General features: G+C 27.8%; 1 protein-coding gene across 1 annotated transcript; it reads left to right on the top strand.

Moving 5' to 3' along the window:
• Nucleotides 1–8,459: 8,459 nt before the first annotated feature.
• Nucleotides 8,460–10,200, top strand: LOC107961524 (uncharacterized). The gene is made up of 2 exons (XM_016897635.2): nt 8,460–8,999; nt 9,747–10,200. The coding sequence occupies exons 1-2, from the start codon at nt 8,501–8,503 to the stop codon at nt 10,163–10,165; spliced, it is 918 nt and encodes a 305-aa protein (XP_016753124.2). The 5' UTR covers nt 8,460–8,500; the 3' UTR covers nt 10,166–10,200.
• The last annotated feature ends 6,632 nt before the right edge of the window (nt 10,201–16,832 follow it).

The raw sequence follows: 16,832 nt of genomic DNA, 5'->3' as shown, positions 1-16,832 counted from the left end.
AATAGTATAATGACCATTTTATAATTTTTTTGAAGTTGAGTGACCAAAACATAAAATTACTAATAGTTTAACGACCTTGGGTGTTGTTTACCTTCTTTCTTTTCTTTTCTTTTTTTTTATCCTTTTGCTTTTTCAGGTGTTAATCAAATTATATATACTCAATTTATGCCGTGTAGATACCCAATTTTGGCTACTAATATTTTATCTCTTTTTTGAGATCAATAATTTAATATTTCAAGAAATTGTGCTACCAATAGCATCATCGTTTCACTTAATATCTTTTCTGAAACAACCATTGTCTAGAATAGTTGTCATTCAAAACAATTATTGATCGAGAATAACTATGTTTATCACAACCATTATTTGGAACAATTTGTATTTAGAACAATTATAATTTTTTGAAAAAGCCATTATTCAAAACAAAATCGAGTTCGGATTGAGTGAAATTACAAAAAAAGTCAAATCTAGTCAAGGTCGGATTTGAAGTAAATCCACTCGCCACGAAATATTTACAAAAATACCATTAACATATATATTAAGTTTTTGCTTTATAAATATATTAAATTTTAATTCTAAACTAAAATAATAATCTTATTTTCTTGAAAAATAAAAATAAAACAATTAAAAAATGTAATCTTATTTGTTTCAAAATAAAAAATTAAAACAATAAAATTAAATTGAATTCACGTCGAAGTTGAAGTTGGATTTCTTATTAAATTTTGGATTCGGAACAGATTTTTTTTTAAGAATTGAAACTGAATTAGTTTTAAAACGAATACTTAAACTTTTGAGTCGAGTTTAGTTTCAAGTCTGATACTTAAACTTTTGATTCGAGTTTGGAGTCAAGTTTGGGTTAGGCAAAAATCTACCCCACCCCGTTGGGATGCCTGATTTCCATTGTCGTCATCAACGTAGTTAAATTCCAGCCCCACCGAATTCTTTTCCACCTTTGTTTCATGGCTTAATTGCAATCTAAGTCCCTTCTTGCCTTGTGGGAAAAATTTACACCTTAATCCTTCTTAATTCTCCACCATTCTAATTATATTTCCTTTGTCAAGTAACTACCCTCCTTCTACAAGTAATTATATTAATAATTTTCCACTTTCTTCAACACTTCCGAACTTTTTTGGTTGTTATAATTAGTGCTACGTCAGCAAAAAGTATACATAAACCGTCATATATATTGTCATGCCAACATCGTTAAAAAATTAAAATTTTAGTCTGCATTTTCGTTAAAAAAAGAGCAATTTAACCTTTTTTTCACAGTTGAAGCCAAATTTAGCTAAAAAAAATGAATAAACCAAACTGATAAAAGATTTAAAAGTTCAGGACTAAATTTAGCATTATGCCATAATATTTTTTATTTTAAATGGACAAAATTAATTTTTTCTGGGCCTTGAAGCCCGAAACTTTAGCTTAAATGATTAATGTGTTTGGGCTAAGCTGGAGCCCATTTTTTATTATATAAACGAATCAATTCGAGTGTGCTCAAATAGTTTGGGCTCCTTTAGATTTCTAAAAGTAATTTATATTTCTTTTTTTTCGCTAAAGCTTAAGGGTTTATGTACCGCTTTAACCTCGACAGAGCTTGAAATACGTAAAATTGTAAAATTTTTTATAAAAATAATATTAAAAAGTTAATTAATTATAAAAATGGGGTGTCTGCTACAGTAACTTTAGGTGTCGCTTAACACATTGATAGCATTTGTGAACTTTAAAAAAGAAAAACTTTAACAAAAAAAAATTGAAGAAGTGAAAAAAAAATGGATTGTGGTGCTGCCGAACATCGGCGGCATCGGTGAAATTCTTTTTTAAAAGTCTGATAGAAAAAAAAATGTTGAATTGTGATTGCAATACCAGACAGTAGCTTTTTTCTTGCATTTAATGTCTTAATGTATTTTCCCTACATTTAATGCTTTAATGTCCTTTTCCTGCATTTAATCTTTAAAACCATAGTTTTTTTATTTAGTCAAGGGGTACCGCCAGACACATTGACAGCATCAATTGAATTTTTTTTCACTTTTTCAACTTTTTTTTTCTATCAGACTTTTTATAAAGTTTACCAGTGTTGACAATACCGCCAATGTGTTAGGCAGCACCAAAAATTACTATAGCAAACACTATATTTTCATAATTAATTTGTTCCCTATCTTATTTTTGTAATTAATTAATTTTTAATATTATTTTTATAAAAATACCTAAATTGTGCGTAAACATTTTTAGGAGGAACAAATTGGCACATAATTTCTTGAACCTCACGGAGTTTTCTCGGGAAATCCATTATTTTCCATAGAAAATAAAAGAGTAAATTACGTTTAAGGTAACTAAACTATTAACAAATTTACATTCTGGTCACTTAACTTCAAAAAGTTACAAAATAATCACTGAACTATTCAAAAGTTTTTTAAATCACTAGACTGTTCAATTTTTTTTAAGTTCCGCTAGCGAGCTCCAAACGACGATTCGACAATCAATACAATAGATCAGTACCCATCAACAAGTAGAAAAATATACTTTGGATCCAAGTCGATCTGACAGTCATTGCCAAAGATCAAAGAAGAAAATTGTTTGAATTTTGGTTCACAGATTCATAACGTTTAAAGTTGTTTCATAAAAAAATTTGAACTGCAGTATAAAATAAGAAAGAAAATTTTCGATTGATGTAAACAATACATACATAAAAAATCATACGATATTAATCTTAACATTCCTGTAATAAAAACTTTTAAATAATTTATTAGCGATAGGTATAAAAGCAACTAAGCTAATGACATGATGTGTAGTTGAAAATTGGAAATCCCATCCTATAAAAAGTAATCTCGTACGCAATGGCGAGTTTCCATTTGTATTAGAAAAACACCAAAGCTGTCATGTATCAGCACATAGCTTGTCTGAAATTATTTTATATTCCCATCATTAATAATTAACTTTCCTTAAATAATAATTAACAATAAACTTTCCTATGTACCAAAATAAAAAAAAATAACTTTCATTAAATAAATTTAGATCTAATTAACTCGATAATTATTTTTATATCAGGGTATGATTTTTTTTTAAATTAGGCCTTGAATTTAGTAATTATTTTCATATTGAGAGTCAGAATTTTTCTTTTGTCCAAATTAGGTCTTGAATTTGAGAATTGTTCTCATATTGATAATTGAATTTTTTTTGTCTAAGTTGGTCCCTGATATTTTCTTGAAAACCCTAACGTTCAAGTTCGAGTGTGGGAACAATTACTAAGTTCAAGTTCCAGTATGGAAATGATTACCAAGTTAAAGGATTAACTAGGATAAAAAAAATATATTCAAGTCCCATATGGGAACAATTGCTAAGTTCAAACCCCAACATAAGAATAATTGTCAAGTTCATAGCGTAACTTGAATAATAAAAAAAGTACAAACCCCAATACGAAAATAGTTACCAAGTTCAACCCCTAAAATAATGGTTTAACCCATATAATAAATGTTCATATATGTATATGTTTTTAACATTTATATAAGGGATAAAACAATATTTAGGTCCTAAATTTAGCAATTTTTCTTAACTTGGTCCCTTAACTTTTTGGTTCGCATTAATTTGGAATTTGGAAGTTTTTCCTAATTTAGTCCCTGAATTTAAATTCCATTAAAATGTGATTATGTGATACTCTGAGATTTTGTCATATCATCACTTAAAAATTTAAAATATATATAATCTTAAAAATACAAAAAAATATTAAAAGTTATAAAGAAAGTTTAGATTTTTCAAGTGATGATGTGTTACAATCTCAAAGTACCAGTACCACATCAACATATTTTAACGAAATCTAAGTTCAGTGACCAAATTGAAAAAAAAAACTGCCAAATTCCAATATTAATATAAGTGTGAATATAACAATTTTCTAATTATATTATCATCTATAGATGTTGTTTTTATTATTTTTTCTTTAAAAAAAAGAGAAAAATAAGATTAAAAATAGTGCCAATAATGTCAGTATAATCATGTTGAACAATTGATAAATTGGAAGACCTAACATTTATTTAGTAAGGAATAAAAAAATTGCAAATGTCCCAACTTCAATTATTTCTAAGAAGCTGTTTCAACTTTTGGTTTCTTTTTTAAATCCTATTTTTGTCTTGACAACATTGTGGAAAAAAAGAGGAATATATCCATTGTTGGAATTTTTTTTTAAATAAATTCATTGAAACCTAGCTAGCTAGCTATAAATATGAAGGTCTTTGCAGATATGAAAAAACAAATTTTATTAGGTTTTAATTTGATTGGCATAAGCGTTGTTGGCGATGCACGAGAATGTGAGTTTGAGTGTAAAGCGCATTATCCTCCTATTTATATGTTGGGGAAGAGTTATGGATAATTCTAAGCATTGTGTCAAAAGGAACAGATATGATCAAAACCTGTAATGAGATTATTAAAAAAATAAATAAAAGAAAATTTAATAATATAAATATTGAACACGTGCATTATATGATATGATTATGATATTCACTTGGCCAACATAAAATAACATTATAAGTCATGCAATTAATATATTATATATGATAATTAAAAATTGATATAAAAATGAATGCGGATTTAATTTAAATGATAAAGTTGAAATATTGAAAATTATAATGTTTTATGTTTAAAATTAATATATGTATTTTTAAATTTTATATAAAAAAATATTGTAGTAATATTATATTATGAAGGGTGAAAACATCCTTGTAGTAATATATAGGTAAATTACATTAGTAGTCACTTGATTATGAGTTTTTTTTTTGTCACCCTATTATAAAAAGCTACAAAATAGTCACTCAATTATTTAATATTGTATTTTTTAATTGGGTAAAAGTACCGTGGAGGCCCCTGTACTAGGAGTCAGATTGCATTTTACCCATTCTACTCAAAAAATGGGCAAATTTGTCTTGTACATTAGATCAAAGAGAAAACTGGTCATTCTGTTAAAAATTTCATCAATTTCTACTGTTAAAAATTGATCATTGTACGTCAGCATGAGGTATACGTGGCACGTCACATGTTACTGTTTGGTTATTCTAATAACCATGTCAGTTTTTAACAATATAAATAGATGAAATTTTTAACAGAAATCACCAATTTGCTCTTTAATCTGATGTATAGGGACTAGTTTGTCCATTTTTTGAATAGACGAGGCAAAATACAATCCAACTTCTAGTACATGAGCCTTCATGATATTTTTACCTTTTTAATTAATAAACAATAATTCTAAAATAAAAATTTCCATGAATTTAGCTCTCTATTGAGCTAATAAATTCTTTAAGGCTTAATATATCATTTAGTCTCCGAATTTGATATTTTTAATGTGGTATTTGTGTTTTTTTTGTTCAATTTAGCACCTGTATTTGACAAAAGTTATAGATTTTGATAGTCAAATATAACAATGCTAACTTTTTTGTACTTAGTTCGGGTTTTAGGGTTAATTTAATGAAAATCAATTGCTAACGTAATTAAGTTTAAATTTTTTATGATTTTATTAATAGAATAAATTTAATACAACTTGCGAATTTATTTAATTTTGAGTTTAATTTTTCAAATACAGTCTAATAGAGGTGATTTACTTCAGGTTATAGGATTGATTTGATAAAATTTAATTGCTAACATTATTAGATAATTATGTAATTTAGTTAAATCAACTCGAAAATCTAAATTAAACACTAAAAATTTAGTTAAAACCAAAGTATATACCTTTTTTCAAATACATGTAGCAAATTAGACCAAAAAAACAACACAAGTACCATATTAAAAAAAGTGTCAAACTCAAATACTAAATTATGTATTAAACCATTCTTTAATTATGTAAACCTACTACAATAAGAGGTATAAATTATAGGGATCAAATAATAATTAATAAGTTTTTTAGAGATCAACAAGAATCTTCAACGAGCCCCGTGCAAGTCATATTAAATCTATTTTTAAAACTTTTTTTATTCTCATAATAAAATATTTTCAATTTAGTCCTTTAAATTTTTTTATATTTATATTAGTCTTGAAACGTGACACTTTAACATTTTTTAACTTTTTTTTTCCAATTTAAAATGATAACCGAGAGTACTACGCAATCGTACTTTGACAGAATCTAAATTCATAGATTAAATCGAAATTTCAATCCTAATAAAGAAAAAAAATTAAATATAAGAGTAAATTGCATTATTAGTCACTCGATTATGTTTTTTTATCACTTAATTATGAAAAATTACTAAATAGTTACTCAACTATTTAATTTTATCTTTTTTTGGTCACTTAACTATTTTAGATTTTTTAGTATTTTCATTTTTATATTAGCCAACTGGTGACCAAAAAATGATAAAATTAAATAGTTAAGTGACCATTTTATAACTTTTCGTAATAGAATGACAGAAAAATTTTAAAAAAAATCATAATTGAGTGACTACCAATATAATTTCCCTTTCTATAATCTTAGCATTTATGTGAATATAATATATTTTTCATATATTATACTTTTTATATATAATAATATTTTTTTTATTTTTATCTTTTAATTATAATTATTGATTTAAAACGGATTTTACAAGATTTTATTATAAAAATAATTATATATATTATTTATCATACTTATTTTAAAATATTTTTCGTTTTTCCAACTTAAATTAAAGTTTCTTTTTCAAGTGATATTTAGCCATGACATTTTAGAACATGAAACGTGTCCTAATAAAACAACCCCTAATAAGTATAGCTGTATAGGTAGAATCTTGTATTGTCGGATTCTAAAAAGATAGCAAACCAGTGGCGAAAGACCGCGTTTTATTCACGACATAACTTTTTTGAGTCTCAACAACTTTTACTTCATCAAATTATATACTATGCAACAGTAAGCGTATTTTCTATTTTAGTCCGTAATTGAGAGTTTAATTTTTATTTTAAATTTAAGTACAACATAATTTTAAAATTTGTTATTAATATTTATTTTTTAATAAATTTACAAAATGTGAAGCATTAATTGGTGGACTTGTTCAATAAATATATTGAGAAATAAATATATATATAAATATATAAATAAATATTTAAAATTAAGAAAATAAGTTAGGGAAGAAATAAAAAATCACACATTGAACGTCTAGGATTTTGCCACGTTTGACCTGAAAATCATCTCACTTTTGTCTATTTCTAATTTAAAGAGATCATGATTCATGAAATGGTAAATTGATCTAATTATCAATCAATTCCGGTTGATTAATTGATAATTTTCAAGGTTTCCAAAAAGCATAAATTTTTTTGTTGACGATTTATGAATTTTACGTATTAAGATTAGATAATATGTATCATATTTTAGAGTCAACACGTGTCTCTTGAATATAAGTTCATATGTATGATGTGCGAACTCATGTACTTACTGAAGTAATAAAGGTCGGATTAATCTTATTCGAATAACTGGCCTATTATGACAAACACCATAACAAAAATAAAAAGAATTCAAAATTAAATATTTTTTCACAACTAAAAATAAAAAAAAAGTTAAATCTTTAGTAATAAAACATACTAGGAAGTTCTTATACAAGATTTTTTTCACAATAAGTCTTTAGTAATCAAAGATTTAAATATTTTTTTCAGAATTAAAAATAAAAGATTTTTATCTTCTCTACTCAAAAAAATGGGTAGATTAAAGAGTAAACTAGTCGTTTTGTTAAAATTTCCTTTCACTTTTACTATTAAAACGAGTCTCTATATGTTAGCATGAGGTATATATAATATAACACATGTTACTGCCCGGTTATTCTATTATCCACGCCTGATTTAAATAATTCAATTTTTATAATTGAAAAAAAAGGGTTAAATAACTATTTGGAGTCTGCACTTGACAACTTTTTTCCTAAACTTTTTTTAAGTTCAAGTTAGGCCCTAAACTTGGCAAATTTTCTCACATTGGGACCTGGACTAAGCAACTGTTCCCGCATTAGGGCTTAAACCTTTTTGTCTAAGTTAAGTCCTGAACTTCACAATTATTTTCACATTCGGGTCGAAACCTGGTAATTGTTCCCAAATTGTACAACTTTTAAGAACTAACTTAGATTAAAAAAAAAATTCAAGTCCCAGTGCAGAAACACTTGTCAAGTTCAGGGCCCAACTTGGATAAAAAAAGTTTAGGCCTCAATCTAGGAACAATTGCCAAGTTTAGGGCCTAACTTAAAAAAAGTTTAAGCCCCAATATAAAAAAAGTTGATAAGTTTAGGCCCCAAAAAATAATTTTACCCAGAAAAGCTGTGATGTGAATATTCGAGTATATCCATACGTGGGTCCTCGTTATCTGGTCCAAGAATAGTAGACTGGATCAGTCCTCGCCACGTTGGAAAATTCAATTTCTCGCTCATTTTAGCGGCGGCTCGTTCGACAATGGTAGTTGAATAAAAAATGAACCGGGTCCCGGTTTTTTCCCGAATCCTTTTAGTATAAAAACGAAACTCTCATAAGCCATAAACCAGCTTTCTAAATTACCAAAAAAAAAATAAAAAATAAAACCCTAAAAATGGCTGGCGTAGGGACAAGAATCCTATGGGATCACCGGAATTTAATGAATTATCAAGTATTCAAGTTGCCGGAGAATCCGGATTCGGATTCGTTGGGTATGGAATTCGGTTTTCTCGAAGACGGCGACGATGGCGATCAAATCGTCGGAATCCACAACGATGGGGATGAGGACGGTGATGATGATGATGACGACGATGAGAGAAAAGAAAGCGATGGTGAGAATAAAGAGGAATTTTGGGAGATTCAGCACCAGGTTTTCGAAGCTACGGTGTGTAGGATCAGTTCTTTAGAATCGAGGATTAGAATCGCCATTAAAGAAGCTTTGAGAGATATTAAGAGAGAAACGACGACCGTCGTTTGCGGTTGTGGTGGTAAATCAATGGCGGAGGGTTGTAGGGTTTGTTTAATGAGAGAAGTGTTTCGCCGTCTCCAAACCGCCGGTTTCAACACCGCCATTTGCCGGTCTAAATGGAGAAGCACATCACATATCCCATCAGGTAGAAAATAATAAAAAATAAAAAAGGTTTAGTTGCACAAATGGTCCCTGGACCATACAATTTTAACAGATTTGAACTTTTTGAAATGCTTAGTTTTGGATTAGGTAAATAGCAGTCACCTAATTAGTAATTATTTTCTGACTACCGAATAAAAAATTACAAAATATCACTCAATTGTTTAATTTATTTTTTGTCACCTATTTAACTTGAAGTTTTAGGTTTATTTTATCTTAGTTAGCTGATGCTTAAAAAAAGATAAAATTAAATAATTTGGTGACTATTTTATAATTTTTTATAGTGGTAATAAAAAAAAATACTAATAGGAGAATTTGAAGGGGCAGGCAGGGTTTTGGACCTTCAAAATGAATTTTTTCAGTTCAGTCCTCTTATAAATAAATAGATTATATATTAATGTATAATGAAATTGCACTTTATCACTTTAAAAATGAAAATTTTTTGTTTAGTCCTTAAAAAATGATGAAATTATAAATTAATACATAATAAAGTTATATTTTGATCTATGAAAAAATATATTTAAATTCTGACCCTTGCTAAAATAATTTTTGGATTCACCAATGATATTACTAATAGTTGGGATATTTATGTAACTTTTCATAGTTACGTGACAAAAACAAAATAATTGGATGACTATTATTTACCTAAAAAATAAAAATAAAAAGGTTTAATTACACACATGGTCCCTGTACCATACAATTTTAACAGATCTGATTTTTTTTTTTTTTGCAGGAGAGCATAGTTTTTTGGATGTAATTGAAAATTCAAGTAAAGGTGATGTAAGGATAATCATAGAATTGAATTTCAGAGCAGAATTTGAGATGGCAAGAGCAAGTGAAGATTACAATCGTTTAGTTCGACGGTTGCCGGAAGTTTTCGTCGGAAAAGTAGAGAGGTTGAATGACGTTATAAAGATTTTGTGTTTGGCTGCCAAGAAATGTATGAAGGAAAAGAAAATGCATATGGGACCATGGAGGAAACAAAGTTATATGCAAGCTAAATGGTTAAAACCTTGTGAACGGAATACATCGACGAGATCATTGCCAGTAGGAGATTCCGGTCGTTTGCCGAAACCGAGGGCTTCGATGTTAACTGTAGATTTGCTTGAAAACTTCTCCGATGTGCGTTGTACAGCGGTTGAGGTTGTATAAAGGTTGTTAGATAAAATAACCAAAAATTGTCCTTTTCTTTCTCTTCCAATTCAGTCTGATTTAATCATTAATTATTAATTATTAAGAACTCAAACTTGTTTAACCTTAATCCGAATTGAAATCTAAAACTAAATTGATACTTGAATGAGAAATGATCCGAACTTAAAACAGTTTGAACAAGTAATTTAAAATTATCGGAACCTTAAGTAATCAAAACTTGAAATGATTCAAACCTATAATGACTTAGTTCAAAAAACTCAAGCCTCAAATTGTCTAGCTCAAAAGGATATGAACTTGGTACGATCTAAATATGAAATTGAGTGAAATTGAAATTACGTGCATATTTTAAAACCCCAAAATGACCAAAATCAACTCAACTCGTCCAATTGACAAGTCTACCTAAGGGGTTTAAATGATACATTTTTACTTGTAAATAATTCAAGTTTAATTCGAAAATAATTTGAATTTGATTCAATAATTAGACCTAAGTTTAAGCATTTTCAAGCTATCGAGTGCATTGAATTCGAGCATCTTAATACTTCTTAATATTAAATAATTTTAATTTTTAAGATTTTTTTTATTTTATTGTTGGGTAAGAGTTTTAAATTTTATTATTATATCATCTTATTTTTTTAAAAAAAATATCATTTTTTATTAAGTGTAATTACTCTATACATACATAAGAAGATAAATCCCGAAAATTTTGTTCCAATGTGCAATACTATATAATAAACTTTAATTTTATGCAATTTTATACACGAGAGTATGTTTTGGTTCAATTTTCATGAATCCCTAACGCCAATATACATAAATAACTATACTTAAGATAAAAATAAATTGATATATTCATTTCTTTAAAAGTATACATTAATTGAATCAAAATCGACCCTCATTCTAATATGATTTTTAAACTTCAAAACGTTCTGATTATATCACCAAACTATCGATGTTATATTAATCAAGTTATTTCGTTATTAAAACCGTTAAATAATACATCAAATCTTATGTCGTTGAATTTAAAATGAAAATTTTAAAGAAAAATAGAACGTTGTTAGGTAACTTTTTGAAGGAAAAGCTAAAAATAAAGTAAAATTAAAAAAAAGTGAACAATAAAACTTTTATAAAACTTCGTAAAAGTATCGAAAACCTCAAAACTAAAATTTTTAAAACATGTATTTTTCTTCAGAATTTCATTTTAAATTATATCACATAAGATTTGATGCGTCAATTAATAGTTAAATTAACAATTTTAGTAACGGAAAGACCTAATTGACATAATTTTAATAGTTTGGGGTTGTAATTAGAATGATTTAAAATTATATCTTTTATATATAATTATATTTCATATTATTTTTTTAGAATTAAGAAGTAAAAATAGAAAATCTTTATAAGTAAAATTGGAATAAGTAATTTTTTATAAGAGAAATAACAGACAGTTGCCTCTTAGAAAAGTTAAAATATGTAGTTAGTCCTTGTACATTAATAAAATTTGAGATTTAGTCCATATTCTTTTTTTTATAAGAGGTTAAATGATAGAACATTGTCATAATCATTAAAATCGTAAGTATTTTTTGTCAAAATTTATCAATGTGACATGTTGATTAGATTATCCTCATGTGATGTGACATATAATTGACATAAAATAAATATATTAAAGTAGACAAATTTTACTGAGAGCTATCAACAATGATAATGAGTGGAGTAGGATTTTTAAATTAGAAAAGTAGGAGGACTGAAAATTTAAGTTTTAAAGTACATGGATTAAATCTCAAATTTTATAGAAGTACAGGTACTAATAACTTATTTAACCCCTTAGAAATTTTATTAAAGTACATTTCTAGCCTAGTTTTTCTTGTTCATATATATAAAATTATTTCCTCCCTAAAATACATACTAAAAAATATAAGAGAAAGTGCAAAGAAAACCTTCATAATCTTTTGAACCACTCCTTTTTAATGGTTAAAATGTGCCACTAGTCCCTGTACTATGTATAAGTTTCAAATTTAATCCTTATACTTTAATTTGTTAATTTTAGTCCCATATTTTTCAAAGTTTCTAATTTCAGTCTTGATCAAATGGTAACTATTAAATTCATTAGGTTAATTTTTCCTATTTCCAGAATTTGACACGGAAAACATATTATCACATGTACATTTCCATATATTACTCACAAAAAAAGCCAATTAATGAATTTAACTGCTATTGTTTGCGTCAAAACTAAAATTTTCAAATTAAAAAAAATGGAACTAAGGATGATCCGAGAACAAGGATTAAATCTACAATTTAACGCATAGTACAAGATAATAGTAGAATTTAACTAACCGGATTTAACTGCTACCATTTGGGTTAGAATTAAAATTTCAAATTTTGCAAAGCACTTGAAATAAAATTGACCAACTCAAATAGTACAGGGATTAAACCTGATCAAATTAAACTATGGGTAAACTATATCAATTATTCCTTAACTTTAATTAAAATTACATTTCACTAACCCAACTTTTAAAACTTTCACTAGGATAATTACAAAACGTTGTTACTGGTGTAATGGTCAACTTTTCTTAGACATATATATATATTAGGGTTTTGTAAAGACAAAGCAACAATATGGGTTTCATATCCTCAAGCTGTATACCTTCTGCAACGCGTAGCGTAAGTACAACCACGTGTGTAAGGGTTAACCGGTTTCCCTGTACTGCACTCGTAGTAGGACCGACCCTGTTGGAGGCATGGGACGTTGTTTTTTTTTAGTGCTTCATAGCTAATGTACCTTCTTGTCGCGAGCAACCGGCGGTTGGTCTCGGAATCCATCATCATCATCGTCGTCGTCTCAGTCTCGATATCTTCAATGTTGACGGTCCACAAGGCTCCGTCACCGGTTCCAAAATGGGCAAGGGTCTTGTTGAACGTGGTTGCGGTGGTGGGACACTTAGCCACCATTGCTAAGGCCAAAGGCATGAACATGAGCAAGACCTTGGAACCCATTAAAGAAGAAAAAGCAGAAGGTTTTAAAGAACAATGTTTAAAACTATGTGAAAATGAAAATCAGATTAGAAGGTTGAAGCTATTTGAGAGAGAAAAGCTTAAGCTTTGTAGGGAAGATGGTTTACTCGTGGTTTAATATATAACTTTGATAAGGGTTAAAATGCAATTTCACCATTATATTAGTCAATATCTTTATAATTTTTTAAAGGATTAAATTAAAATCTTAATATTTTTTAGGTCAAAGTGTAATTTTATCATTACTAATTTATAATTTTATACATTTTAAAGGGTAAAAAAATACAATTTTCCAATTTTTGTGGTGTCAATGACCATGTCTACCCCATGGGCAAAGCCAAAACAATTTTTTAGGGGGACCGGATGAATTTTTAATTTTTTATAGTCTATATCTTTATAATTTTTAAAGGATTAAATCAAATTTTTATAATTTTAGGGGGCCAAAGTACAATTTTATCTTTACTAATTTAAATTTTTTTAAAAAATTTAAGAGCCTAATAGTAATTTTTCATTTTAGGGGGGTCAAGGCCCTTGCTAGCCCCCTAGATTCTCCTTTGCCTACCTCTCCGGTCGCCCTAATGTGATATTAGTTTTTTTCTGTCTAATTTGGTATTTATAATTGTGTTAGCTTTTTAGTGTTTAATTCGGGTTTTGGGGTTGATCAATTATGAATTTTTAGTCAAATCAATTCTAAAACTCGAATTAAATTACATCCAACGGATTGTATTTGACAAATTAAATGTAAAATTAAACATATTCATAATTAAAACTAAATTTATTCTATTAACAAGATCATTAGAAATTCAAACTACGACACTCAAGGGGCTATGGCCCCCCTAAAATGGTAAATTTTCAATTTAAACACTTTATAATTTATAAAATTTTAAATTATTAATGGTAAAATTACATTTTGACCTCAAAATGAAAAAAATTTAATTTAGCCCTTCAAAAATTATAAACAAGATATTAAAATGATAAAATTATATTTTTATTATTGTAAAAATATATAATTTAATTTTAATCTAATTTTTTTAATTTCACCCTGCTGATTTGGGACATGACACATGCCCATTTAATAAATTTGGAGCATGGCACATGCCCATTTAACAAAGTATATAAATGCACATTTAATAAATTTGGAGCATGACACATGCCCATTTAACAAAGTATATAATATTTATTTATATTAGGGTTTTGTAAGATAAAAGCTATAATATGGGTTTTAATATCCTCAATTTGTATGCCTTTTGGGATATATGTCGATACAACAATGATTCTAAGAATTAACGATACGTAAATGTTGGGAGTTAAATTTTTTTTAGAATTAAGATTATAAATTGATATAATATATAAATATTTGAGGGTTAAAGTCATTATTATACCAATTTTAAAAGCTGACACATCATCTTTTCGTTAATTGTTTAAAGTAAATATTTGAGTAATTGGAAAACTATTTCGTAACTTTTCATAGTTAATTAACCAAAAAAAAGAAATTTGCTAATAGTTGTAGTTTATCGTATCATATTTTATGTTTTTTTCTTTGTTTTCTTTTGAAAACAACAACAATATATATACATTATATATATAATATGACTAATTGAGTTGGTGTCATGAGTCAACTTGACATTGATTCAATTATAAAATTACTAAAATACCCTTAACTTAAAAAGGGTAATTAATATTATTATAACGATATTTTTTGTTATTTCACAGTTTTATATAATATTCCAAATAAAACAATTGAAAAATATTATTTACGAATCAAACACAAAACCAATAAATTCAAATAATAATCTCTTACCACTCCATCTATAATCATTGATTAAAATAATTTTATAAATATATATTTTATTAGCAGTGGCGTATCTAAGGGGGCTGGCAGGGGCACCGACTCCCCCTAAAATGAAAAATTGTCTATTTAGGTTTGTTAGAAATTTTAAAAATTTAAATTAGTAAAGATAAAATTACACATTGACCCCCTTAAAATGATAAAATGTTGATTTCAACTCCCTTAAAAAAATTTCCTGAATTTGCCAATGTATATTGGGGTTTTTGTAAAGCCAAAAGCATCTTGAAATCAAACTTTATTATCTTATTTTTTTTTAATTTCTAGTGTTCAAGTACTTCTCTTGGTTAATAAAAATTGTAGAAATTGAATTAGAAGGATCAATTATATGTTTGGAAATTTGATCGAATCTAGTTTCTAACATAACAAACTGTATATGCATCCGAATTATACATTAAGAGAAAAATATTTTTAAATCATTGAATTTTTAGAATTGTTTAAAATTAACAATAGCATTATCGGATCATTACAAAATGATAACTCGACTATTATGTGCCGTTATTATAGTAATGGTTGGGTAATCAATTATCATAATTCGAATAGTTGATGATGATTTGTAACCTTTTGTAGTAAATAATGGGGTGGTGGTAGCGTATGATGTTAGGATTTTGTAAAGACAAAGCTACAAACATAGGTTTCATATCCTTAACTAAGTAAACCTTTTGTAACGTTTGATAGAACAACCAGGGTTGTATTTAATTAGCCGGTTTCCCTCTTTGGCAAGCGCAGTAGCACTGACCCCGTTGGTCACATGGGATCAAAATCTGGTGAAGTGATATATAGCTAATGTACCTTCGTTTCTCACCGTTGAGCAACAGGCGATTGGTCTCGGAATCCTTCATCATCATCATCATCATCTCGGTCTCGTTATCTTCAATGTTGCCTGTCCACAAGGCTCCGACACCGGTTCCAAAATGGGCCAGGGTCTTGTTGAATGTGGCTGTGGTGGTGGAAGAGTTAGCCACCATTGCTAAGGCTAAAGGCATGAACATAAGCAAGACCTTGGAACCCATTTTTAAAGAACAATGCTTAAAACTATGTGAAAATGGAAACGAAGTTAAAAAGAAAGGGAGAAAAAAGTTTGGTCTTGACGAAACTAAAAATACTCAAACACCTATGAGCTCAAGTGAGAACACTAAAATAAAACAACAAAGTTTCATTTCAAGATAAACAACCCATTCCATTGCCATCAATACTTGTACTTTGCTCTTTAATTTTTGGTCCTTTTGCATTAAAGTCCCCCAATTTTATTAAATGGATTGTCCATGTCCCACCAATCACATCCTTTTTTTCTCTTTGTTTTTTCATTTTTCATCCCTTTTTATTTCCCAATTTAAAATTTAGTCTCTGTACATTTCAAATTTCAAATTTCAATATTCAGATCTAATTGTATAGAGACTAGATTTTAAAAAATAAAAGTATAGGAGATAAACTTTAAATTTAAGATGAGTACAAAGACATATGATATATTTTAACTGATTAAGAAAATGTGAGTTAAAAAGAGAGGAAAAAGAACCCCACGTGATGGCTTGATGATCAAGGGTGTTCACCGCTCCAAGTGTGACCTGAATTCGAGTCTCGCTAGTCGTGTTTGTTGTTCGGGTTTTGTCATGTTATTGTAATTCACAAAAAAAAACGAAAAAGAAAAGAAAAAAAAAAGAGAGAAAAGGATGTGATTGCCTGATTGGTGAGGTATGGCATAGTCCATTTAATAAATTTGGGGGACTTTAATGCAAAGGACCAAAAGTAAAACAAGTATTAATGGCAATGGAATGGGTTGTTTATCTTGAAATGAAACTTTGTTACTTTATTTTAGTGTTTCTT

The sequence above is a fragment of the Gossypium hirsutum genome, chromosome A06, assembly GCF_007990345.1.
Source record: "Gossypium hirsutum isolate 1008001.06 chromosome A06, Gossypium_hirsutum_v2.1, whole genome shotgun sequence".
NCBI lineage: Eukaryota > Viridiplantae > Streptophyta > Magnoliopsida > Malvales > Malvaceae > Gossypium > Gossypium hirsutum.
This window is presented reverse-complemented; position numbering and strand designations above follow the sequence as displayed.

What these genes read in the sequence shown, in the direction of transcription:
- LOC107961524 (XM_016897635.2), top strand. Translation starts at nt 8,501, where the DNA reads ATGGCTGGCGTAGGGACAAGAATCCTATGGGATCACCGGAATTTAATG. An exon ending in CACATCACATATCCCATCAG is followed by an intron (nt 9,000 to 9,746) that starts GTAGAAAATAAT and finishes TTTTTTTTGCAG; the next exon opens with GAGAGCATAGTTTTTTGGAT.